General features: G+C 35.8%; 6 protein-coding genes across 6 annotated transcripts; 4 read left to right on the forward strand and 2 right to left on the reverse strand.

The window, feature by feature from the left end:
- Positions 1-1358: 1358 nt before the first annotated feature.
- Positions 1359-2323, reverse strand: LOC110725092. Its single transcript, XM_021904590.1, has 2 exons — positions 2143-2323; positions 1359-2008 (listed from the first exon to the last, which is right to left on the reverse strand). The coding sequence occupies exons 1-2, from the start codon at positions 2321-2323 to the stop codon at positions 1359-1361; spliced, it is 831 nt and encodes a 276-aa protein (XP_021760282.1).
- A 3747-nt stretch (positions 2324-6070) lies between these two features.
- LOC110718434 lies at positions 6071-8423 on the forward strand. Its single transcript, XM_021897269.1, has 2 exons — positions 6071-6512; positions 6817-8423. Exon 2 carries the CDS (start codon positions 6818-6820, stop codon positions 8141-8143), a length of 1326 nt encoding a protein of 441 aa, XP_021752961.1. The 5' UTR covers positions 6071-6512; position 6817; the 3' UTR covers positions 8144-8423.
- A 34-nt stretch (positions 8424-8457) lies between these two features.
- LOC110718445 lies at positions 8458-10341 on the forward strand. The gene is made up of 3 exons (XM_021897277.1): positions 8458-8764; positions 8850-8993; positions 9225-10341. The coding sequence occupies exons 1-3, from the start codon at positions 8486-8488 to the stop codon at positions 10200-10202; spliced, it is 1401 nt and encodes a 466-aa protein (XP_021752969.1). The 5' UTR covers positions 8458-8485; the 3' UTR covers positions 10203-10341.
- A 389-nt stretch (positions 10342-10730) lies between these two features.
- LOC110725183 lies at positions 10731-11189 on the reverse strand. The gene has a single exon (XM_021904701.1). The coding sequence runs from the start codon at positions 11187-11189 to the stop codon at positions 10731-10733; it is 459 nt and encodes a 152-aa protein (XP_021760393.1).
- Positions 11190-12322: 1133 nt separating this feature from the next.
- Positions 12323-21778, forward strand: LOC110718457. Its single transcript, XM_021897285.1, has 9 exons — positions 12323-12883; positions 12985-13062; positions 15501-16178; positions 16447-16549; positions 18501-18601; positions 18701-18875; positions 19541-19711; positions 20878-20978; positions 21174-21778. Exons 1-9 carry the CDS (start codon positions 12590-12592, stop codon positions 21225-21227), a joined length of 1755 nt encoding a protein of 584 aa, XP_021752977.1. The 5' UTR covers positions 12323-12589; the 3' UTR covers positions 21228-21778.
- Positions 21779-23522: 1744 nt separating this feature from the next.
- LOC110725280 (auxin-responsive protein IAA32-like) lies at positions 23523-24639 on the forward strand. The gene is made up of 4 exons (XM_021904799.1): positions 23523-23613; positions 23981-24259; positions 24346-24454; positions 24576-24639. The coding sequence occupies exons 1-4, from the start codon at positions 23523-23525 to the stop codon at positions 24637-24639; spliced, it is 543 nt and encodes a 180-aa protein (XP_021760491.1).
- Positions 24640-25726: the final 1087 nt, after the last annotated feature.

The following is a 25726-nucleotide window of genomic DNA, read 5'->3' on the forward strand; positions in this document are numbered from 1 at the left end:
TTATTCATGGTCGGTGAGAGGCGATGAAGGAATGAATGAGGGAGGCGAGGAAAGGAAAGAACAAAAAAAAAAGACTAAGGGAATGAGGATTCTAGGGTTTTTGTTTTAAGCTGCTTTAGTTTGTTTTTAAATTTGGCAAAGGTATCGCCTATGATAGTGGAGGATTAGAGGCGACTTGTAAAGTAATACTTTATGAGTCACACATAAAGAAAGATGGGACGTGTATAGTTTACGTGTCGTCTATTATAACGTAGGTGATGTTTATGCCTGTCAATTTATTTTTATGTGTCTTTTATCAGGCTTTATGTGTCACATGCTTTGTAAGAGGCGACTCTAAAACTATACGCATCACCTATTAATTTGAGGCGACTCCAAAAGGGCGACTTCATAAGGTGTTTTTGTAGTAGTGTCAATCAATTTACAAGAAATTAGTGGGGAGCCGAGATACAATTTGGGCCCCACCCCTCTAGCTATAGCGAACCCGATCCTGTTGAAGATGTGAGCAGCTGCATGAGCACCAATATACTGAGTCTTAGAGAAATCCTGAACCCGCTTCAGCAACGCAATAGTATCCTTCTCTAATTCCCCCAAAGATGAAAAGGATAAAGGAAGAAAACCATAGCCAATAGCCTTGCAACGCGCCCCATACTTGTCCCGCTTCCGTTGAGCCACCACCGACACAACACGACCAGGAACGAAGTCAGACAACCTCGATTGTGTTAAAGGTAAAGACCCCGTCAAGTCAGCACATACATCAAGGCTTCAATCCCATGAATAAAACAACACATATGCTGGTCGAAGAGCCCCGTCGTTCCCTCCAGTTAACCCAACATTAACCTACTTTCTTGCAGGAATCCTAGACCGAAAACAAATATCAACAAGGGTGTCACGAACAACGTTGTGTCGATGTTTAATACCCATCATCCCTGCATAAGACACTGCATGATCCTCATAAATATCCCCATCAAAAACCCTTGAGTAAGTAGAACACGGTGTCGAAACGGAGAATAAAGGAACACCCAACCAGTAGCAAAGAACACAACGGTAAGTCTTACCATTCATAATCTGACCTAAACCTGATATTGGGACTGCTCGCAACCAATCAGAAGTGTGATCCCCTTGTTGGGACTTCCATAAGGAAGCTTGGTGTGGAGATAAAGAGAAAGTGGATTCCGCAGATGCAATGACTTTCGTGAAATATACGAACAAAAATACGTCAACTAATACATTTTCACATTAATATAAAAAATTAGTAAATTACGAAATACATGAATTAAAACACATAAATTAAAGATATGAAATACACGGATGAAAATAAGCAACGAAAATAACATACATAATTTTAAATTATTAAAATGCTAATTTTCAACTGAGCTCGTTGACCTTGCCCATAAATGCTCACTCAAGTCGTTCTTTAATGCCTCATGAACTTGTCTATCGCGAATCTCCCCTCTTGAAGCTATCAATCTACTAAAATTATCAGGATCATACTGCCCGGGAGTTATGGTAAATGTTGTTGCATTTCTGGTTAAGGACAACCCTGACATATTTTCAGGCTGTTGTTCGGCGAATTCAAGTGGTTCTTTATAGTTTAAATATGTATCACGCTCGTCTTCAACTATCATGTTGTGGATGATGATGCAAGTCATCATGATTTTCCACATCAACTCTACACTCCATGCTAAAGCAGGCTTCCTAATTATTGCAAACCGAGCTTGTAACACACCAAATACACGCTCAACATCCTTTCTAGCACTCTCTTGACGTGTAGTGAACAATTTATCCTTTAAGGTTTGTGGGGCTGCAATAGAGTCTATGAATGTCGACCATTTTAGATAAATCCCATCTGTCAAATAATATCCTTTTTTGTAATTATTTCCGTTAACAGTGAACAGAACTTGTGGAGCACGATTATTAATTATCATCAAACACCGGAGAACGTTGAAGTACATTAATGTCGTTGCAGGATCCAGGTATCCCAAAGAAGGCGTGCCAAATCCATAAATCCCTAGAAGCAATCGCTTCTAAAATAACAGTCACCGTTTTAGATCTTCCTTGATATATACATTCATTTCCATCCAATTGGACAATTTTTCCATAACCAATGCATGCAATCAATGCTTCCCTACATGCCAGGGAAACCTTTATCCTCCTCTTCTCTAAGGAAGCGTTGGATATCTTCCAATGTTGGGTTGCGAAGGTACTCAGTTGCAAATTGAGCAATTACTCCGTAGACAAACTGTGCAAGAAATTCTCTAGCAGTGCTTTCATCGAGCTTTAGATACGCTGTTGTGCATTTCTGAAAGGGTGAAGCACACACCATGACGCATGGTAGCATGTGGGTGTTCTTGGAAGTAACGATTAGTTGCACTTAATGTGTTAACAATGCAAAGGAAAAGGGGTCTTCGCATACGAAACCTCCTTCGAAATGTGGTTTCAACGTATACAGGTTGGTCACTAAAGTAATCTGAAACTAAATTGTCGTGAGCAGCTTCACGATTTCTCGGCACAGTTATTCTTCGTTTTCTTTGACGTTTTTGTTCATTTTGTTGCACTAAATTTTTTACAGCTACAAGTTTGTATTACTTGTAATTGATGACTCTTGTTGATAAAATTCATGACCATTTGATCATACATTTCATCAGTTGAACTTGAAGACGAAGAAGAAGAACTTGAAGAGTTTGAATCGAAATTCATATTGTGTTTATTTCCAAACAATATTTGAAATAGAAGGTTTTGGGTTTTTTTTTTAAAAAAAAATGCTAAAGGGAATATAAGGTTGATAGATGTAATGTTATTGGGAGTAATATGATGAATTTTATAGATAAAAATAGAATAAGGTTAGTCAGAAGATAAGATTTCTAATAAGGATATGTGGTCATAAAACAAAGGATGTCAGAAGATAAGAATTTGGTTAGATGAAATGTCATGAGAGCAATCTGATAAATTATCTAGACAAAAAAACGATAAGGATAGTCAGAAGATAAAATTTCAAATAATGATATGTGGTCATAAAACAAAGGATGTCAGAAGATAAGATTTTGGTTAGATGAAATATCATGGAAGCACTCTGATAATTTATCTAGACAAAAAAGATAAGGTTAGTCAGAAGATAAGAGTTCAGATAATGATATGTGGTCATAAAACAAAGGATGCCAGTAGATAAGATTTTTGTTAGATTAAATGTCATGAGTAGCAATCTTATACATTATCACAATAACATAAAGTAACATTAACAGACTTGAAATCAATTTAGTAAAAATAAAGTTCATATTAATACATATAAATTACATTCATATTAAAATGGTACATTGAAAATAATTCTACAAAGTTACAATAATAATAAAACATACAACTCATAATCGTAATAACAAATCATGATTACTTGGTACAATCAGGTAAATTAAATCAAATCGAAATTCTACTACTGAATTCATCTCTAAGTTTCTTATACATTTCTAATTCAACTTCATCAAGAACGGGCTTCTACATTAACCTTTCTAACATTCTAATCTTCATGGCCTCGTTCTTTTGCCTTTTCTTTTCTTCAACTTGTGCTTTTTTAAGTTCATCTATTTTCTTCAACTGATCCAGAAGTCGCCCACCCAAATCATTCAACTTATAACTTCGTTAAAATTTGTGTTTAACGCTTCAAGATTTATACTTGAAGATGAAGTAGTAGATGCTTTACCTTTCATCTTTGTTTGTTTTATGCCAGTAGGTCTTTTACCTCTTCCTCCACATTGGATGGTGAATCAGGTCGTGATCTTTTACCGCTTCCTCCACTTTCGGTTGACGTAAGTTGGCCACCGGGTAACATATTCAATTGATCTTTGGCCAAAGATGGATCCCATTTCAGATATTTTTCTCAATTTCTCAAAACAGTGCAATAAACAAAACATCTAGTTGTTAGTTGCGTAATAATTTTTGTGAGCAAGTTTCTCCAAATTTTGCGCGAACTCACCACTACCCTTGGTTCGATAATGATACCCATATGCATCTACCCATTTACTACAATGTAAATTGATATGATCCCATCGATTTTGCATAGATTTAATGTTTCTTACCTTTATTTCATCGGGGTTTTCAATTCTAAAACGTTCTTAACGGTTATAGATGTAAACCCATAACCCACTTATCTTTGTATTGGTTCCTCTCACTACGTCGCTCCTGCATTTATGTAGGCTGATTCAAGTGTTTTTTTCTTCAGCTATGCTCCATGATTGGTTTTTCCTTTGCCCGATGGTATTGACATTTTGTTAGGGAACAATTTCGACATCAACATTGTTAATGTCTTCTAGATGTTGCGCCCCCACTAATTGTTCCACATGTTCATCACCACTCTCCTCTATTGGAGTAGCATTGCTACCACAAAAACCTCCCAATGATTGATCCATGTTCTGAGTGAAATGTTTAAAAAAGGGAAAACCCGGCATATTACCAAGAGATTGTTGAGATGAAGAGCTACTTTGAGGAAAAGGGAAAAAAGGTTGACATTGTGGAATATTATTGACATTTATTGGTCTTGATTGACTATTAAGCCATTGCAAAGCAGCTTGAAAATGAGGATTACTCAATAAATTTGGGTCTAAAGGAGGATTATTTTGATTATATTGATAGTTTGGATTATTTGGAAAATTCATATTATTCCCGTAATTTGAATTATTACGATCCATATTGAAAGGTATTTGAAATGAAGAAAAAAAATTTTGTTTTGAGTGATATTTGATGTTTTCGACAAGAGATGAGATTAATGTGGAAAAATGCAAAAAATGAAAGTGTATGAAAATATGAAAAAATTATACTCATATTATAGAGAAATTTTTTTTATGACTGTTGGTACTTTTGGTTTTATGAAATAAGTTACCGTTAACAAATTATAGCCGTTTTAGAGATTTAAGTCACAAAAATTATGTGACCTCTAAAGTTGTGACAAGTGTCAAGTTGTGACAAGTTACCGTTGGTGTTTTTGGTTGTTGCTTTGGCAATTTATGGCAAACATGCACTTTTTTTTTCTTTTTCTTTTGTTTTCTTGTTTACTTTTTGGTTCGTGGGCCGAGGTTTGTTTTTGGAAAGGGTGGTTTCCTAATGATGACATGATCCTTTTAGCAAACTCAACATTCATGAGTAAGCTAAAAATATAATAAAAGGAGAAGTAAAAGGATAGATATCCTCTTGAATGCTGGTGCTCTTATAATGTAGGGTTATTTAGGGTAGGTTTCGGTTTTATAAAAATTGTGGACTTGAATAATAGAATGGGTAACCCAAATGTAATTTATAGAATGATTGGGTTTATTATGAATATGGACTATATTCGGATTGAATACTTATTAACCCAAAAATTAAACCTTGTATAATTTAAATCCCATAATGAAATAGTTTGACCCAAAATATATATCATAAATAAATAAAAAATCTATTAAATGCATTAAAAATACGGGGTATTACAGTAATGGTTTGAAATTCTGTTTGGTACTAAATGGGGTGATACACAAAAACGACCCAATCAAATAGCGAGTTAAGTTAGTGTTATCTGTTTAATAAACATGTTGTGTTCGGTGATTCTAACTCGTTTATTACATGGACCGTGTTAGTATTTAATGGTTTTCAATCCATTAATATGTGACATGAAAACGAACATAAGATGACACAACTTGTTTGCCAGCTCTATGGACATGTTCTTTTCAGCTTAATTTCAGTTCAGTTCAGCTCAATTCAATTCAGCTATATTCAGTTCAGTTCAGTTCAGTTCAATTCAGTTCAGTTCAGTGAATCAGAACATGCCCTATTATTATACGGAGTATGATACTTCATATATATATAAATGTGAGATTTGAGAGTAACATTGGAACTCCAATAAAATATTGGAGTACGTTCCGTATAATACACAAAAGATACCATTGCATTTTAAAAAAATTTACGTAAAAAAAAAGGAAAAATTGTTAATAACCACCTCTCAAATCACCTAAAATTGATTTAACCACCCTTTTTTTTTGTTTATTTAAAATAAGGAAATTTTCATTTTTACCACCTTCAAATAATGACTTTGTCGAATTTACCACCTCCAAAAAAAAAACATTTACTTTACCACCTCATAAAAAAATTAAACATCAGTTTTACCACCTCATCTGAGCTCAGGTGACGGAAAACGCTTGTGGGGCCCAGCTAACTGTCACTTCCCTCCAATTTAATTCTTTTAAAATCGATTTCCCTCTGTCTCCTCCTTTTCTCACCTTCCATAATCAATGTCTCGCCAAATTTCTCACTTCCTCATCAATTTTCGTCTCTCTCTCCTTTGATTTTTCTTGATTCTCACTGTAACTGCTTCTCTCTCCTTTGATTTTTCTCTTTCTCTCTGTAAAAACTGAAACCCTAGATCAATTTGGGTGGTTGAAATCGAGCAAGAACCACAAAATTGCAACACATCAGCTTCTCTTGTCATCTTCCACAGGGTGAGGGGACCAAAAACTTGGTAATTTGCTGACAGAAATCGAGATTCCTGACTACAAGAGGTACTTTAAACCCTTTATTAGTACATTTCGTTGGATTTATGGTTGTCAATTGGGGTAAAGTATGCCTTTTTTGGGAATCTGTGAATTAAAGTATTATAAACCCTAATTATGCGAATCTTTGACTGAATTAGAGTGTGCATTTGTTAAATAATTAGTTAATTAGATTTACTTGTTTACTGTTAATTTAGTGCATAGTCAATGTGAATTGCTTTTACTTGCTGTAATTGGTGAATTGGTTGTTGTTGTTTACTGTAATTACTGAAATTGGTTATTGTTGTGTGTGCTTTTGTTGGTGTTGTTACAGAATGGACACAGTGGACTTAAAAATTACAGTAGGGGGTGCCTTTATACCTTCTTTAGCTGGTAAAAATAGGAGGGTGTTAACTTGGGATGGTGGGTGGGTTTATTGGATGAGAAAAGTGGAAAAAAATAAGATAGATGTACACTTTTTGAGGCAAGCAGCTATACATGGGTTTGTGTATGTGAATGTGAAGGTTCCTAGGGGGTTTAGTTGCTGGTATAAACAAAAGGGCAAGTCTTGGGTGAATGGTAAAAGGGAGCTTGTTGATGGTGAGGTGAATGGTTTCCTAGAGTCTGTGAACAAAGAGGGGGCATGTGAGATGTATGTTACCAGTCATGAGCCAATTGAAGGGACTAACAAAACACCCTTCAAATGTATAGCTGGGAATGAGCTAACCCCTGCACAAAGGAAGGAACTGAAAAAGAGGTTTGGTGGGCCTAAAGTATATAAACCCAGCCCAGAACTTAGTAAGCCCACTGAAGAAGAGCCATTTAGGAGAAGCCCTAGGTTAAAAGGCATTGTTATACATGACAGAGAGGCTGAGGAGAGGCTTCCTAGGGCAGAGAAAGTGAATGCTAATACACATAAAGGGAAGGGTAAACTCACTGCTGCAGATAAGGGTAAGGCTAAGGTTGGGGATGAGACTGGAAATCATGCTAATTTAGTGAGAAAAATAAAAGAAAGAGTGAGGAGCTTAAGGGATGACAGTGATGTGTTTACTGATGAGGATGGTGATACAAAGTCTTCTGATTCTGAGTTGAGTGATTTTGAGTTAGAAGTTGATGAGGGAGAGGAGGACTTATACTCTGATGATGATGAAGAGTGGTTGAAGAAAAATTTAGACCATATTAACAGTGAGGTGAAAGGCAGTTTGAGGGGAGTTACTGAAGGAGGGGATCAAAGTGATGATGAGGACACAGGGTTTGACATAGAAAGAAATCTACAGAAAATTGAAGTGAGGGTTGAAGAGGAGGCAGCTTGTGATTCTGATGAGCTAAAGAGTGTGGAAGGTGATTCAGATGATGATCAGGGTAGTGTTACTTGGTTTAACCCTGAGACAGACTTTGAAAGGGCTATCAAATTTGTAGTTGGTCAAAGGTTCAGTGATGTGCAAACAATGAGAAAAGCTTTGAGACAACATGCAATTGAAAATAGGTATGAGTATTACCTTCTTCACAATGATTCAAAGAGGCTAACAGCATATTGCAAAAGGAAATGCAAGTGTGTGTATAACAAGAACAGTTGTAGGATAGTGAAGTGTACATGTAGTAAGGGTGTTAGGTGTAGGTTCAAGTTCTATGCAACAAGGCTTGTGAAATCAGAGGCTTAGCAAATTAAGACACTAAGGCTGAAGCATAGGTGTGTTAGGAGTAAAATGAACAACAAGGTGACATCAGAGTTCCTTGCTGACAGGTACTTGGAGGAGTTCAGGGGCAACCCCAGATGGAAGATTAAACAGATTCAGGACAGGGCCTTGAATGACTTGGGGATCAAAATTACATACTCCAAGGCTTGGTTGGCTAGAAGCAGGGCAAAGCTTATAATATATGGCTCTTCATCAGAGCAATACTCAAAGGTTTGGGACTATGGGAAGGCACTGCTGAAATGGAACCCAGAGAGTGAGTGTAATGTGGTGGTGGATGATATTAGTCAAATTGAAAGACCAATTTTTATGAGGATGTTTGTGTGCTTAGCTGCACTTAGGGATGGATTCATTTCTGGTTGCAGACCAGTAATTGGGGTGGATGGGTGCCATCTAAAAGGGGCATACCCTGGGCAGATCTTGGTTGCAGTTGGAAAAGATGGCAATAATGCCATCTTCCCAATTGCTTGGGCAACTGCAGAGATTGAGAACAAGGACAGCTGGTGCTGGTTTCTGGAGAGCTTGCTCAAGGCACTTTGTGTGTATGACCAAGGAGATGGCTTGACTTTTATGTCTGACAGACAGAAAGTAAGTGGGTTGTGTTTGTGTTTAAATTACTTTGCTTTATTTGACTTTTCTGTACACTAACTTGTTAGTTTTGCCTTGTGTGTAGGGTCTCATAGAAGCATTTGCAGATGTGGCCCCCAAAGCTGAGCTCAGATTTTGTGTGAGGCATATTTGGTCAAATTTCAAACTGAAATTTCATGGTGCAACTTTCAAGGAATTGTTCTGGGCTGCTGCTAGGGCAAGCACTCTGGTAAGCTTCTATTTAGGTTCTTTTATGTCAGTTTTATGGTGAACTATAATGTATGCTAGGTGATTTTTTGTTTAGCTTGTATCAGTTTGGTTTTTGCCCAAATACTTGTGAATTTTGCCCATTTATCTACATTTAGTTTTGCACATATTTGCATGTCTTTCTATTTTGTGAAAACTGTATGCCATGTGTCTATGTTGTGTTGAATGGTTGTCAAGTGTGTGGTTGTATCAGTTTGAGTTTGAAGTTGCTATGGAAAGTATCAATTTTTTGGATGAAGAAGCATACCAGTGGCTGTCAAACATTGACCCCCAGCACTGGTCAAGGCATGCTTTCTCTACAAACTGCAAGTCTAACATGTTGTTAAACAACATGTGTGAGACATTTAATGCAGTGATTAGAGATGCCAGAGACAAGCCTATTCTAACTCAAATGGAATGGCTTAGAAGATATATGATGAAGAGGAGTAATGACAAATGGGAGGCAGCAAAGTCTTGGGAAGGTTTACTAACCCCATTTGTCAACAAAGTCTTTGATGGGTTGGAGAAGTATGCCAGGACATGTGAGGTTACAGCTTCAAGGGATGAAATTTATGAGGTGAAATACAAGGATGATCAGTGCATTGTGGATCTACAAGAGAGAAAATGCACTTGTTATAGATGGGAGTTGACAGGAATACCTTGTGTCCATGCATTTGCTTGCATAATGGACAAAAGGGATGATCCTGAGTTGTATGTGCACCCACATTACTATAGGGTGACATACTTGGCTGCATATGAGAACCCAATACAGCCAATGCCTGGCCCTAAGAATTGGGAAAAGGTCAAGCTCAGACAGCCTTTGCCACCTATGCTGAAAGTGCAGCCAGGAAGACCTAAGGCAAAAAAGAGAAAGCTTGAACCAGGGGAGGGCACTTCTGCAGCACCTGAGGGCAAGAAGCCAAAGGTGAAGAAACAATGCAAGAACTGTGGTGGGTTTGGCCACTTTGCCAAAACATGCAAGGCTGAAGCAGCACTAGAACAGCCTAACCCACCTGCAACAAATCCAAAGGGTGGGAGGCCACAGATGCAGACTCCTTGGCTTAAGGAACAGAGAAAGAAAAGTGAAGAGAAAGCAGCAAGACAGGTATTTTGTGTATTTTGTGACTTGAGTGTATTTAGTGGCTTTGTTTCTGAGTCTTGTCATACTGTGATTGCAGGCTGGGTCAAGTAATGCTGCACCTGCAACTGCTGTGTCAAGCCAGCCTGCAACAAGAACAGAGCCTTTGCCAACTCAGCCTGTTACCAGGAGCAACAGGAGCCTGAGTCAGCCCACAAGAGTGCCAACAACTACTCCTCCCAAAGTCAAAATACAGACAAGGTCCAAGCTTCATGTAGTGACAAGCAAGAAGGACAAGGATCTCAATCAACTGTGACCCTAGGTCTACTCATTAGTATTTTGTAATAGACAGCCAAGTTTATTAACTACACATGTGTATAGTAGGCAGTATATTTGGTAGTTGAACAATGATTTTGCACAAAGGTGCCTTAACTTTTGTCTCAGCCAATGTAAAACAATTAAAAACATTGTGTTGCAAGTAATAATACGAAATGTGATATGTTTCTACCAAAAAGTTCCATTTCTCATTGATTTAGTTAAAAGTAGTACAAGAAATGTCATCCCAACATCCACACATAATAATTCAACAAAACACAACATAAGTTGGGGATTTTTTTTGTTTCTAAGCATTCCTAAATGAACCTAAGATCTAAAATACATAGCCAGTACCAAACCAAAACAACAAAACACAACAATAGCATGTACTGTGAGCATTTTCTTTGTTGTTGCATTGCTGCCATGCACTTCCTTGATCATCTTCTTCCTGTCTGAGCTAAGAGCTTTGCATTTCATCTTTAAGCTGTCAATCTCATTGAGCAAGCACCTCCTTTGTCCACTAACATCATCAACTTCCCTCTTCATGTCATTCAGCTCTCCCTTCATTAGTTTCTTGTCCAGCAGCAAGTTGTTAATCACCTCTGTTTGCCAAGGTGTTCCATCTGGTTGATCCACCCACTCAAAAGCTTTACACCCCCTTGACTCAGTCACAGGATCATAGAATTTGCAAGTCCTAAACTTGCGTCCAGGGTTCTCCCTAGTCCAAGCAGTCAGCCTAGACATTGGAACTCCACATTGGCATTTTTTCTCCTTTGAGGGTGACATACTAACTGAAGACATTCCCTTCTGAAATTCAGTAAGAACAAGAATGAAATTAATTGTATTTGAACACAATCACCATAATATAACCCTAATTTCAGTAGCCAATTCACATAACAAAAACCCCCAATCTAATTTAATCTTACATGAACCCTAAGTATTTTAATTGAAATTGGGGTTTAATTGACCTCACAAAACGCCCAATTTCAATTACTCTTAGCAAATGCAACATAATCACGCAACGAATTGCCAAAAAATTACAACAGAAATCACGAAAATTGCTAGAGAATTAACGACAATGGCTTACCTTTTTGATGCTTGTTGTCGAGGAGTTCAATTTGATTATTTGATAATTAGAGGGTTTGGGATTGTTAAGGTTGCCCAAAAATACTAATTTGTGAAGAAAATCGCAAAAATTAATCTCCAATCTGCAAGAATTTGGTGTACAAATGAAGAGCTAGGTTTAAATAAAAGGGAAATCGAGAGAAATTTGGGAAAAAAAAAATCAAAAACTAGCCGTTATGCTGGGCCCCACAAGCGTTTTCCGTCACCTGAGCTCAGATGAGGTGGTAAAACTGATGTTTAATTTTTTTATGAAGTGGTAAAGTAAATGTTTTTTTTTTGGAGGTGGTAAATTCGACAAAGTCATTATTTGAAGGTGGTAAAAATGAAAATTTCCTTAAAATAACCACCCCGTAAAATTAAAAAATTTAGAAATCACCACCCTTTAACTAAAATTTCAATTTTTTTTAAAATAATAACATTGGTTTTCGTGTCAAAACTTGGCATACTAAAGTTTTGGGGGTCACTTTGGTCCTATGGGTTTAATTTGAGGTCAACATTTTTTTTAAAAAAAAGTAATGGAAATGCATCGTTTTGCATGTTGGTAATTAGGCTCAAATTGTGTGAAACTACCAAAATGAGACTTTTCCGATAATTTTTTGGGTGTTTTGACCTTGAACCAACCCCATAGGTCCAAAGCGACCTGCAAACCCTTAGTAGACCATTTTTTGACACGAAATCGATAATTTAAGGGGTGGTGATTTCTAAATTTTTAGACTAAAACGGGTACGAAGACTACGAACTCCGTACTCCGTATGGAGTAATTCGATTATGGATATAGGATATGTGTCACTTGACCCATGATAAAGTCAAAAAAGAAGACAATGATTACAACAACTAGCCACAAACTCAATATACTCGTTTTAAATATTTCTCACCAAATGTATTCTTCAAATGAAATTACAAGTAAACAAACAAATCAAACTACATCCCAAAAAAACAAAAACCAATCTCAAATTCCTAATCAAAACTTGTGAAATTAGCGCCAAACGCAAATTAAGCGGTATCACCGCTTCCTACAAAGCAGCAAATTATCATCAGTGTAAATAAATACACCATTAAAAATGACGACTACATTTCAGTTTCAATCAGATATGCGTTTCTCTCTCCAATTCTCCTCATTCTTCCGCCGCCTTTCGCCGCCGTTTACCGCCGATTATCGCCGCCGGTTATCACCGGCTACTGCCGGTAATCATCACCGTGTTTCGCTGCGGTTGAGTGTTAAAGCTTTCTCAAATGACGCCGTTGAGAAGGTTGTTGATAAACCCTCGATTTGTACTGCTGATGAGCTTCATTATGTTCATGTTGCTAATTCTGATTGGCGTCTTGCTCTTTGGCGTTATCATCCTAATCCTCAGGTTTTTAATTTTTGGATTAATTTTACCGTTTTTTTTTTTAAAAAAATTTTATTAGGGTTTGAATTGTGATTTTTGGGTGTTTGATTTTGATGAATGTGCAGGCTACGGCTAGGAATCATCCTCTTTTATTATTATCTGGTGTTGGGACCAATGCTATTGGCTATGATCTATCTCCCGACGTACTTGGATTTTCACTTATATTTTTTTTATTATTTTATTTATTTTTTTTATATTTTTTTTTGGGTGTTATTTTATGATTTGGTTTGTCAATGCCGTTGGAATTTTAGTGTTTAATTGATCAATGTTTTAGTTTGACGGAGTAATAGATGCAACTTATTATTGTTATTAGTTGTTGATAGGACTACGAAACATAACCATGATTGAGTTGTTGAGTTGTCCTGAATCCTGATTATTGGTAAGTTATCTGGAAATTATTGGGTACTCCGTGTATGAGTTGTCGGTGGTGATATTATTGTTAGTGAGTCGTGGGGTTTTACTTTTATACTTCGTATTATTTAGTGGGTAATTAGTTGTTTTTTCAATTAGCCTTTTAAGTTAGTGTTTAGCAGCTCCAAGTGAAGTGATAGAAATTGTAATTTTGAGCTGGTCAATGCCATTTATGGAAAGAGTGATGTGTGTCAAATACATAGGGATTGACTTAAATGGAAAATGTGTCCAAGTAAATAACGACAAAGTAAGAGATTCTATGAGTGATGAGCATGGATGTGTTAGAAATTATATAGAGAGATGAGCAGTGGCGGATCTTGGGCCAAAAAATTTAGGGGGCCCAGGTTTGATCCTCCAATCTTTTGCTCAAAAATAACAATACTTAACCACTATGCCATAACTTTTTAAATGTAATTATTAGACATTATATTACTTATAACCAACAATTTAGAAAAATTAAGGGAGGCCGGGCCCCGACCCGGCGTAACAAAGGTCCACCACTGGAGATGAGATAGGAGAAATAAGAAAATTCATGTATTCAATTCTATTAAACATTGTAGCATGACTACTAATTAGAATTAAGGTAATGTAAACTGATTTAGTGGGTAAACATTGATCCACTAAGCTACTACATTAACTCAACTAATGATAATATGCCTTCTTACTTTAACAAACTACCAATACACTACACACATGCTCTGTAGATCTTAGAACTATTTTGAATCAGAAACTGATTGAAGAAGAAAGTAGTAATATTGCATTTAAAATTTTTGTTATAATTTCAGAATTTTGCTTTCTTTTTCCCAATGTGATGAGCTAGATTTATTCTTCTTGCTTGGGTCATATCCCTGGTCAAAAAGGATTGTCTAGGATATTTACCTAGCCTCAAATTTAAACGAGGAAGTATTTGGGACTTAGTTTGAACTAAGCTTGTTATCTTAAACTTGGTGAAGTTATTTTACATTCATCGACGGGGCTGGATATTATATGAAATACCAAATAATTTTATATTCCTCATTTTGGCTAAATGTCTATAGTCTCGTTTCAGTTTTCCTTGAACATATATCATTTTGTTCTTAAGCTTCTGTCCCTGTTATCTCATTAATCTTCAGCGGTGCATTCTCATTGAAAACCAAAGATAGTGTACTTTATTTTTATTTTGCTTTTCTTCTAGTTTATTACAACCTTAAGTTAAAAGAGAGTCAGTGATTCTGTCTCTAGCTTGTAACCTACTACTTTCTGATTTAAATCATTTATGAAAGTTTAGCTTTCTGGCTGGTCTCCATATTCCTTGCCTTGTAGTCTCTAGATTAACACCATATGCATCAATTGGAAGTGAATTCTAAGAAGAATGTACTGTGAAGGTATTAATTTATCCCCTTCATATATGCATGGCGTGAAGTATCTAAGCTGGCCATATTAGAAAAGCTAAGATGCATTAAGATAGACTTAATTTCATTGTAATTCTGTGTTTACTTGGTTGTTATGCTTTATATAAGGACTTCTTCAGTCTACATAAGCTCTACACGTATAACTTTTGGTAGAAGTGGGGTATCCTAGTATCCTACTGTCATTATTAAACCTTAAAGCAATTTTTTTAAATATATATCCCAAAATTGTTGTTTTTCTCCCACAGTAACACCACAGCCATTTTCTGTCGAGTCTTGATAACATTTGCTGTGAATATCAAATATGGTCGGCCTTTATAAGCATTATGGCACTCCGATTTTGATAGGGTTTGGGTCAACATGATCCCAAGTCAAGAATTGGGGCATAGACATTTAGGTTAATGTATCCGTAGTCAAGAAATGCCTTAATGTGAACTGGGAGTGTCATAAAAAGAAGTAAAACATTGCTGCAAATATGGCTGGGATAGAATGGAATGGAAAGGTGGCCGTAGGGCAGTTGGGGGTACTTTTATTGTTTTTTTTTACCCTCTCTTAAGGGTGTTAAGGAGGACAAGATTCATTAGTTATTATTGTTCATTCATATTCAGTAATTCTGCTTTGATTTATAGAGTCTACTTTTTCTTGGGATCATGTTGTCAAATAAAGGCTTGTTGATTGGCAAGTAAATAAGATGAAATATGGTCTCTGGCAGTCTTAAAATTTTTTAGGCGGCTTTGTTTCTTTTTTTTTTTTTTTTTTAATTATTATTATTTTTGTGGCAGTCTTCATTTGCTCGCTACATGTCTGGACAAGGATTTGATACATGGATTCTGGAAGTTAGAGGGGCTGGATTGAGCATGCCTGCTACACACTCCAAAAATGTTGAACAATCAGCCCATGAAATTTCTAGTAAGATGGAGTCAGCAGCTGAAAAGGCAAAAGAAGCTGCGACTCAAACGAGGCAGTCTGCGGCTGTTGAGGATGGGGCACTAGCTGATGCAGACGTCCCTATTAATAATGGAGCTCCATTGACAGTTGCGACAATGTGGGATGAATCAGAACTTGTTACAAAATTAACAGAAACATTCATGCGTTTGTCTCAGAGGCTCTCTGGCTTTCTTAGTGAAGGTCAATCAAAAGTTATGTCTGCAAGACTATTTGATCAACTTCAGAAACTCTTGGAAGATTCTTATTTACTTGACCGCTTCAATGACATAAAGGAAAAGCTTTCGAGCTTGTTAGAAACTAGTGACAACTCTTCTGTAGCTAATCAAGTATCAGATCTAAGCCAAAGGCTAGTGAATATCTTTGAAGAAAGTCAACGCTCGGTCTCGCCTCCACTCTTTGATTTGCAGACCCGTTTCTTCACAACCATAGAGGAATTTCAGAAACAGCTTGATGTGATGGTGAAGTATGATTGGGATTTTGATCATTATTTGGAGGAGGATATTCCTGCTGTGGTGAGGTGACCTTTCTTCTTAAATGTTGGTTAAAAACAGATATTATATTTTTGATAGTTTTAACTTTTGATAATCCTACTTTCATCTGATTTCTGATGATCTTCAACTCTCCCTCACCCTTCATGCTATGACAATTATAAAAATCTTTTTAAATGTGAGCTAACATGATATATGTATGATCTCTCATTCTGCCAATTTTTTATGCTCTGTAATTAGCATCTTGCCCCTTCTAATATATACTCTCACACTTTGTGTCTTTGTGATGCAGATGGATTATATAATATCTCAAAGCAAACCCAAGGATGATAAATTGTTTGCCATTGGACACTCAATGGGTGGTATACTGTTGTATGGGATGCTGTCCAAATATGGTAAGTTATGACGTTTTGGTGTACATGTTTTGTGACTTTTGATCACTTGTTTTCACATCTTGAAGTCTTTTTTATTGCATGAAAGTGTCAAAGCTTGAGCTACTAAGTACCTTACCAAAATCTAAAGACAGGAATCAAGGGGGAACGAAGGGAGAGATCTATTGGCAAGACAAAGAAAAGAAAGTAAATTTATTAGAAATCATAACAGTAAGAACGAGATTGAGATATGGGATTACTTTTCATGTTTTTATCATGATTTTGCCAGATTGCATTTCTGAATTTAACCTGAGACAACACTTACAGAATTGTGAAATCTGTAAAACATTGATCAAGTATTTATTACTCAGTACTACAATAAAACGGAAAATCAAAACTTTGTGGCTTTAGCTCACCCAAACTTCAATTTTGTTTTTGGAAATCTCTAAAACTAAATCCATGAAGTTGGTTTTGACACCAAAATTTTGTTGTGTAATGGATCCCAAGAGCTTTTCTTGTAAATTTGACTCAAATTCTTCGTTCATAAAGATGGTGTTTCAGGGATTTGTTTTTGGTTTCAGTGGAAATACTAAGAGAGAAGAAATGGTCTCCTATAATGAGATAATGATAAGCACAGAGCACCAACACGATTTATTGGCCAAAAAGCAAGTAGACAGAAGGCCCTTGAAATACCTAAAATTAAGAATTAACCTCCATTAAAGCATGCTTAAATTCATAAGATTTTACCTCCATTTTCTAAACTGTGTCATGAGTAAACATTAAGTTGCATAAATGAGGAGTCTTGTGAAATTTTAAACAAAGTCATAAAAGCAAGAGCAGTCTCCTCTTATCAATCCTCAACATCAACCAAAGCTAATGAGTCTCTTGTATCTTTACACTTTTATAGAGTGGTTTTCTAATGATTCCTTAAGCTTAAGCAACCCTTGATTACATCTAGGCCTTTAAGCTTTAAAGAAAGGATATAGCTGTATGATTACTTGGAAAAATTCCTGTGCAAAAGCAGCCACTACAGTGAGGGATGGATGTTTTGTGCAACACATGGCTGTACTGGGTGCAGCACTTAATTTGCTGTACTGCAATAATTGCGGGGCTGCAGGAATGTACAACAGTGATTAATAAGCCTTGGTGGTCTATGCACTCTTCTGGCCTCAAAAGTACAGTTTTCCTTTGCTACTTTTACTTCCGGTTCTCTCACAACATTCGTGCTCCTAATCTTTAGCATTTATTGGTAATTCTTGACTGAAGACAAGTCCTAAGAGATCAAAGTGCAAGATAAAGTTAAATTTAACTCTTGAAGTTGCTCTTGACACCCCATGAATTCACCATGAGATTATAGTCTTGTTTTTGAGACTTCCAAATCCAAAGTTGGGGTTGGTCGTCAAATTCCCTGCACGTGTCTAATTAAAAATGTACTGGTGTAAAGGGTCTATTAGATCAGTTTGTAGCTGGGCACAATCCTTTAATGCCAAGTGCACATACATCTATGAGATCAGTTTGTAGCTGGGCACATCCTTTAAGGTGTTCATTAATAAGCTACAAACACATCCTTTAAGGACCAGTGCACATACATATGTGTTTAATAAGCTACAAACACATCCTTTAGCTTATTAATGTGTTTAACCTTATTGTGTATATTGTATTTTATTCTATACTTCAAGGTGTTCCTGCAATTTCTTCTCAAACATACACATCTCTGCTTGACCAATTTTCTTAATATGATCTCCCTAAAAGCTCATCATTCTAACCCTTAAACTAACACCAGCCTAATACTTATCTTTAAAATTTCCCTTTTCACATGAGAGGTATGTTATGACTACAAATTTCTGTAACAATCCCCGTCGTTACTGTTCTCCTTTTGAGCTAGCCTGACTTATTATTAAGAGCTGCATGTTGGTTACTAATTATCACTATTATTACTTTTGGTTAGTCACTATTTGGCTGTTGTTCAAATCAGGATATGAAGGTAGAGATCCTAGATTAGCAGCTGTTGTAACATTGGCGTCTTCACTTGACTACACAACTTCCAAATCAACACTTAAGATGCTCCTACCCCTTGTAAGTGGAATACTAGTCAATTCTGCTTTTTTATGGTCCTTTCCTTCTTTCACAAGTGATATAAAATAATTTATTTATTTGCATCTATTGTTTTTTCAGGCAAATCCTGCACAAGTCCTTAATGTCCCTGTTGTTCCACTAGGAGCCATGCTATCAGCTGCTTACCCTTTTACATCAAGTCCTCCATATGTCTTGTCTTGGCTAAATAATTTAATATCAGCGGAGGACATGATGGATCCAGAGTTGCTAAAGAAGCTTGTTTTGAACAATTTCTGTACGCACAAATACCTTTTATTCTTTTGAATGTTGGTTTGTATTTTCTTCTGCAGTCTGTGATGAGGAAGTATAGTACATGTGGCACTCACAACACAACATATAACAAGTACTTTTTTTCCTCTTTTGCTTGTATTAAGTGTGAATCAACTTTTTTGTATAGACTCTGAACTATATGGATTGCTATTCTGTTGATTAGGTGCACATATATTACTACTTTATTAGCTCAACTTTTATAGTTGTTTCTTGTTGAATTTTCCATCTGTTTTTCCCTATCCTTTTCGAAGTTAAAAACTGCTTTCTTATTGGAGATGTGGATTGACAACCATTTAATGCTATATATATTACTGTTTCTGTGTTTGTATCAAGTGTTAATAATCAACTTCTGTGTGTGCAATCTGAACTAGTTGGGTTGCTTCTATTATACTGTTGTTTTTGTTGGTGTTCCCATTTATGCTGTTTTCCAAGTTTATAAAAACTGCTATTTTTGCGTCTTGTACATTTGTCATTATGTTATAATTGATGTTCAAGCAGCTATACTTGCTAGTGTTCATCAGAATGTCTTTAACTGCAAGGTGAAATTTTGCTTGAATGTCAACTATGAACTCTTCACCATAAGTTTTTTCCTCAAGTATCTTCTTTTTAACTCAATGATAATACCTCCAGGTACTATATCAGCTAAACTTTTACTACAACTAACAACAGCTCTTCGAGAGGGTGGACTGCGTGACCGTAGTGGCACCTTCTTCTACAAGGAGCATTTGCCCAAAATTACTACCCCAGTATTGGCTTTCGCGGGAGATCATGATCTCATTTGCCCACCTGAAGCAGTTTATGGTATTCCCTACTTTTTTTATATTTCATTTCTTAGCATCTTAGTCCATGTTTAATGTTTGACTTTTAGCTTCCGAGACATCATGATGTTGATTTTGACTTTTTTTTTTTTCAAATTAAAAATCTTGTTAGTTTTGGTTTATAACATAATGTAGAGCAGTAGAGATGCTCCTGACATCCATAAGTGAAAATGTTATAAAAAGTGACCTCCAAAGTATTGTTCTGTCTTCGCACTTTCTCACTAATACTCCCTCACTAATTTATGTCAATGCTATGTTAATTACGAGGTGGTCAGTGCCAATTAAGAGGTAACATTAACATTGATTTGGTCTTGAGAAAACATACATACATACTGGTAATGAATGGAGGCTGGTGTTAATGGTGTCTTGGAGATACTGTTACTGTGTGATAGTTAAGCTAGCTTACTGTGTTATTTTAACTTATTATTAAGTAGCATACTTTGGGGCGGTTTTGGGCTGAACTTTCTTTTACTAATTTTGTTTAGATAAGTTACTTTGTATATTATTGATGATACTCAAACTCGAATACGTGGATCCTTGAAATTGGCTTTATTGTGAATTATATTTTGTTTTATTATTAAAATAAAAAAAGAAGTCTCCTTACAAGATTACAAATCAATACTCCCTCCGTCCAAAAATAACAGTCTTATTTACCCAAAAATAAAAAAGGAAAAATCTCCATTATTGTTTTCTCTTATTTTTCACCTTTAATCAACCAAACCCAGCATCCTTTTTACTTTTTTTATTTGTTTATTTTTTTCAATCAAACCCTACTTGTTTCTAGTTCTTTTTTTTAAGCATTCAAATTTCACTATCTTTCTTGTGATATTTACCTTTAATCAACTAGTCCACAATTTTTTTTACTATTCACATTGCCTATAATCAATCAAACCCCACTATACTCTTTATTCACCTTCCTAAAAACATGTGCAATAGGAAAATGTTGTTTGGGGACACAGGGACTTTGTTGCAACCCCTTTTAGGAAATTAAAAATCTATGCTCTCCGACCCCCTTGAGTTTCTTCTACTAGATTGCACTAACAAAGGAATATGTTTTTTTACCCAACAAAAACTCAAGAGGAAATAGTTTTAGCTTAGTGATTTTAAATTGATTGTCCAAAATCTAATTTTGACACTTTTATGGAACAGAAACTGTGAAGTTTATCCCTGAAAACATGGTTACTTATGAAGTTGTTGGACAACCTGGAGGTCCACATTATGCACACTATGATTTGGTTGGAGGAAGACTGGTTAGTATATTCTGACCTTTCTTTTGTAAATTATTTACTCAATATAGCCAAAAGTCATGCTTGATACAATTACCAGCATATTTTATATTCTTCTGCTTCAGTCTTTGTGGCTTGCTTTGAGTCTGTGAGTGTCCCCAACCTCCTCCCCCTTCCACATAAGTTTTTAAAACTTAATGCTTATTCTTGTTTTTGCAGGCTGTAGAAGAAATATATCCTCGTATAGTTGAGTTTCTGAGCTGTAATGACTAGAGATTTGGATTAAAAGGACAGGACCCTCTCTCAAAATGATTTTATTTCTTTTTGTGGCTAAAAAGAGCAAAGCAGTTGCATCTCATTTCACCAAATCAAGCTATTTTCACACCGGTGCTCAGTTAATTTATTATTTTGAAAATGGAACGCAGAGTAAAGTTGCCCAAGGCAAGCAGCCAAGCATCTCTCCTTTTTACTGAGGATGTCAAGAGTTGCTATCAGGCTGGGTTTGGTCTGATATCCAAGCTTTCGGTTCCCATACTTTTTGGCCAGAATTGTACATGTGTATAAGGTTTTCAGAGTCTTGACTCTTAAGTTTATAGTTCGTATATAGAATCGAAGATGCTGGTAAAATGTGTTTTGCTGCAGGTTTGTATTATTTTCTTTACAAGTTGTATAGACTTTGTTGTAAAATGTCCCTGTCGTTTTCATTACGTCAAGTGATGGATTTTGGGTGTCATTCTTTTTCAGTATCAAACCAAAAATTAACGAAAGCAAAGAGCCAAAACTGAAAAGGAAATCTTAGATCTATATATTTTGGAGTTAATGTTTATATGGTCTCCTTTTTTATTTGCATAAGATGAGACTTACTGTTTGTGAAATAGATGTGTGTTATCCTGTCTTTATTTTGGGATACAGATGGTGTGTGATTTTGTTTGTTGAGGGGGAGGAGGGAACTCCATTACTTGGTGATAAATTATTTTTGATTTTTTTGAAGAAATTAGCTTTAAATAAATAAACTAGATTTTTAGGTTATATCAGTAATTAAATATAACTTAATAAGCTGAATGATAAATAAGTTGTTAAGACTTAACTGAAATGTACGCAATCTGATTAAAGCATGTTTTTATCGTGAATTAAACTTGTGGGAACTTTATTGTAAAGTAGTGAAATTTGTTTTAACTTATCTAAATTTATACGAAGTATATAATAAACATACAAGTACATTGAACAGAATATACCTTTAATTGTTTTTTGGTCCAAGTAGCACTTGGGAAATTCATTTAGTATGATTATATGAAGGTTAATTGGGTGATGAATGAATAAAGAGAATTCATTTCATATATCAGTTGTGATTTTTCTCCAATTATATGCTTAAATGAACTATTGGTGCTACAATCTGTATTTATTTTGTTGATGCTGAAGAGAAATTACAATGGCATTGCACTTGAACATATTATTGATCAAGAGTATTTTAAAAAAACATATTATAAGAAATCAGAGTTTTTTTTTTTTTTTTTTTTTTTTTTTGTTTTTTTTTTTTTTTTTTTTTTTTTTGTTTTTGTTTTTTTTTTTTTTTTTTAAATACCTCATATCGTTTTATCATTGCGCCCCCTTGATGATTTGTAATTGTAATGTTGTAAGACACTAATAGCCTAACACGATCAAATCAGTCAGTTTAGTTTAAGGTTTTCCCTCATATCGAGAAAGAGGTTACCGTGTTAATCACCATGTCTAACTTGTTATACCTTGAGTATTTATATTTTTTGGGTGTAGAGAGAGCTCCTAATAAAGGGCAATGATGTAGACGGGATTTAATTTCTGATGTTAGAGTAGGCAACTACCTAAATTGTTATACTTTGCTTTGCTTATGACATTGAAATTACTTCGTATTATGCTGGGCTCCATGCCTCCATCCCTAATAATATGGTTTACAACAATAAACATGTAACAAAATCCAACCCTTTTAAAATCCATTCAACATAGGTACAACTACAAAGTGGTCAACTTTAGCACCAACAAAAAATGTCTCCCTTCAGTTAAACAAATTAAATTCAGAAAGCATCAGAATATTATGGGCATATAGATAGATTTAGTAAATTACAATAAATCAAGTAATTTCCCTTACAAATAATGCAAGTCATGCAGCAACAGCAGAAAACCAACAACAGTGTTATCTCAGAGTTTGTTTTGTCATCTTTAGAAATTTACCTTCAGAAAGATAAATTTTTTGTACCAATTTTAGGCTGCAAAATCTAACCATTTCTGTCAAGATTCATTTCTTCCCATCCCTTGTTTTTTTTCCTTAGTTATTTTTTATGGTGTTCTGCTTTTCTTCAGAAGATAGATGATCACAAAATGGGTAACATTTCCAATGTGGGAACAAAATTTTTATATCGTCTTGGTAGGCTCCCACATTAAGTTAGTACTCGTATCGTATTCTTCGTTGCATGTTATGTTTTCGTATATAACGTGTTCAGTATCTGTCTAGTATTACTCATAAAATTCATCGAAACATCAGTAGCTTGATCTAAGACTCGAGTGCAGGTAAAATAGTGTTAAATGGAATCGAACATGGCTGGTTTTCTTTTGAACGCATCAACTCTTGATCTTGGGCTTAGCTTGAATACTCTTCATACCCAAGCTTGTCATCATGCTGATCAGAGTATGTGTTCTCACACACTTTGTTTTCAATTATGTTTATTTTTGTTATATCATATGGTCGGTCCAAATCTAGCATGTCATCCAATTTGGCTACTAGATAACTGTTCCAAGATTTAAAAATAAATTTTAATTAGCCAGTGAAGTTGTTTGGAATAGATCCTTTCTTAGGACAAAAGTACTCCTTCCGTATATCTTATTATTCCCATTTACACGATACAAGGTGAGTTTCCCACCAACTACATTTGCTTGAGAGTAGGGGGATTTCCCTTACCTCTTCTCTCTATTCTCAAGCGTTGACCTGAAGAGAAAAAAAGTGAAAAAAACTAATCATCAAAGCGAGCCTAATGCTTTATCTAAAACTGATGCAGGTAACCAAAGATTGCAAATGGATTCGACAATAGTCCCAGGGGGTTACAATAATGATCCGATGCAGTGGTCATACCCAAGTCACTTGGTACGCCTCAAAAGTCCTAATTGCTCAGAATCAAACCCTGATAATTCTACTGAAGACCTGGAGGGAGTCCAGAGCAAAGAACGATGGACTTATGTTAAGGTCAATATGGATGGGGTTATCGTAGGCAGGAAAATCTGCCTCGTCAATCATGCTGGCTATGCTGACCTTGCTCTTCAACTAGAGAACATGTTTGGTAAACTCACAAATGCATTACTTCACTAGAATAGGAGATAATCATGCACAGTTTTCTTATCAGTATGGCCTTAATTTTGAGTTCAGGCGGGTTAACAGCATATGGCTTACGCTTGTTTCAACGTGGATCGGAGTTTATGCTCTTCTACAAGGACAGAGAGGAGAAGTGGAGGTCTGCTGGTGATGTTCCATGGAAGTATGTTTCCTTCATTAGCTAATAGTCATGTTTTTTTCCAAAAATTAACATGAATTTAGTCATTCAGTGTAACAGATTTAGTGTTTTCTGACCCTCATTTCACTATACATTGTGGTTGCAGAGAATTTGTAGATTGTGCAAAAAGGTTAAGGATATTGCAAAAGAACAAAGTGCTACTCTCTTAAGTCCAAACAATGCCTGCTCTATAACATAAACGTACGAAACTCGTTTGAGCCTGCTATCAGGACTTAGATATGAGTTAGGATTTAGATTCACTAGCTTTCAAATTGTAATGAACTCAAGTAAAATAGCTTACTCCATTAATCTATCTAGCTTTTGATCAAGATTACTTAATCCCACTATTAATCCTTAGTAATGTCATCATTAAATCTTCTTAATTAAGATAATGTTGACTATGGTGTGTGGGAAATGAGGCGTGTGAATAGTTTGTTCACAGCAAATGCTTGATTCTAATGTGACTTATAATCCTTTGTAACGTCATAATTAGTTAAATTTTCTTGCGACGCTGTAGACACCCAAATGTATCTCCCCAAAACCAAACCAAGTGATGAGTACCTTTCACGTCGAATTATAATCGAATGAAGCGAAAGTGTGGAAAGTTTAGTGTTGCGGAAAGTTTTAATTTTCTTTTCTCTTCTCTCTGTTTTTGAAAACTTATTTTAAGAAAACAGCCAATCCAGTTTGGTTGGTCCAAGATATGGGTCCAATGGTAGTGTAGTTGTATGGGGCTTGACAAGAGCTTTCCAACGATATATTATAAGCCCAATTCCGATGAATATTGAGGAAGTTATGGCCAATTTACTAAACTGGACCCGGTTTGAGCTTTATGTGCGGCCCGATGATATAGGGGAGGGTCTAATATGATTTATCATTCCCAATGCAATTAGGAATGGTTTTAGGCTTCTAGATTCTTCTAGAAGGTTCTTTTCATTCCTAATTCAATTAGCATTGATAAATTGACTTTTATTGACTTTTCAGAGTTTTAATTAAAATCAAAAAGCATTTTCGAGGAAAAGATACGATTTTATCCTCCAGCACGACAAACTTATCTGATTTTCGAAAACGCGTCAAAAACAGGCCTGGCGCCTGACTCCGGGCATTGGCGCCTAGTGCTAGCCATTGGCGCCTGGCGCCAATAAGCTGGTGCTGGCGCCAGCTCTGTTTTGCGTGCGCCAATCTCGTTTTACGTGCGCCAAGTGCTCTGTTTTGATATTTTATCTGTTTTGGCTGATTTCTCTATAAATAACGTAT

The sequence above is a fragment of the Chenopodium quinoa genome, unplaced genomic scaffold (genome assembly GCF_001683475.1).
Source record: "Chenopodium quinoa cultivar QQ74 unplaced genomic scaffold, ASM168347v1, whole genome shotgun sequence".
Taxonomy (NCBI): Eukaryota; Viridiplantae; Streptophyta; class Magnoliopsida; order Caryophyllales; family Amaranthaceae; genus Chenopodium; species Chenopodium quinoa.

Excerpts from the sequence above, each read along its gene's own strand:
- LOC110725092 (XM_021904590.1), bottom strand. The coding sequence starts at position 2,323 with ATGGTGTGTGCTTCACCCTTTCAGAAATGCACAACAGCGTATCTAAAG. Across the intron at positions 2,009-2,142 it reads TAGAGAAGAGGAGGATAAAG|GGATTTATGGATTTGGCACG; the intron begins GTTTCCCTGGCA and ends GATTGCTTCTAG.
- LOC110718434 (XM_021897269.1), top strand. The coding sequence starts at position 6,818 with ATGGACACAGTGGACTTAAAAATTACAGTAGGGGGTGCCTTTATACCT.
- LOC110718445 (XM_021897277.1), top strand. The coding sequence starts at position 8,486 with ATGAGGATGTTTGTGTGCTTAGCTGCACTTAGGGATGGATTCATTTCT. Across the intron at positions 8,765-8,849 it reads TTATGTCTGACAGACAGAAA|GGTCTCATAGAAGCATTTGC; the intron begins GTAAGTGGGTTG and ends CCTTGTGTGTAG. Across the intron at positions 8,994-9,224 it reads CTGCTAGGGCAAGCACTCTG|TTTGAGTTTGAAGTTGCTAT; the intron begins GTAAGCTTCTAT and ends TGGTTGTATCAG.
- LOC110725183 (XM_021904701.1), bottom strand. The coding sequence starts at position 11,189 with ATGTCACCCTCAAAGGAGAAAAAATGCCAATGTGGAGTTCCAATGTCT.
- LOC110718457 (XM_021897285.1), top strand. The coding sequence starts at position 12,590 with ATGACGACTACATTTCAGTTTCAATCAGATATGCGTTTCTCTCTCCAA. Across the intron at positions 16,179-16,446 it reads AGGAGGATATTCCTGCTGTG|ATGGATTATATAATATCTCA; the intron begins GTGAGGTGACCT and ends TTTGTGATGCAG. Across the intron at positions 18,602-18,700 it reads TTAAGATGCTCCTACCCCTT|GCAAATCCTGCACAAGTCCT; the intron begins GTAAGTGGAATA and ends TTGTTTTTTCAG.
- LOC110725280 (XM_021904799.1), top strand. The coding sequence starts at position 23,523 with ATGGCTGGTTTTCTTTTGAACGCATCAACTCTTGATCTTGGGCTTAGC. Across the intron at positions 24,260-24,345 it reads TCAACTAGAGAACATGTTTG|GCGGGTTAACAGCATATGGC; the intron begins GTAAACTCACAA and ends TTTTGAGTTCAG. Across the intron at positions 24,455-24,575 it reads GCTGGTGATGTTCCATGGAA|AGAATTTGTAGATTGTGCAA; the intron begins GTATGTTTCCTT and ends TTGTGGTTGCAG.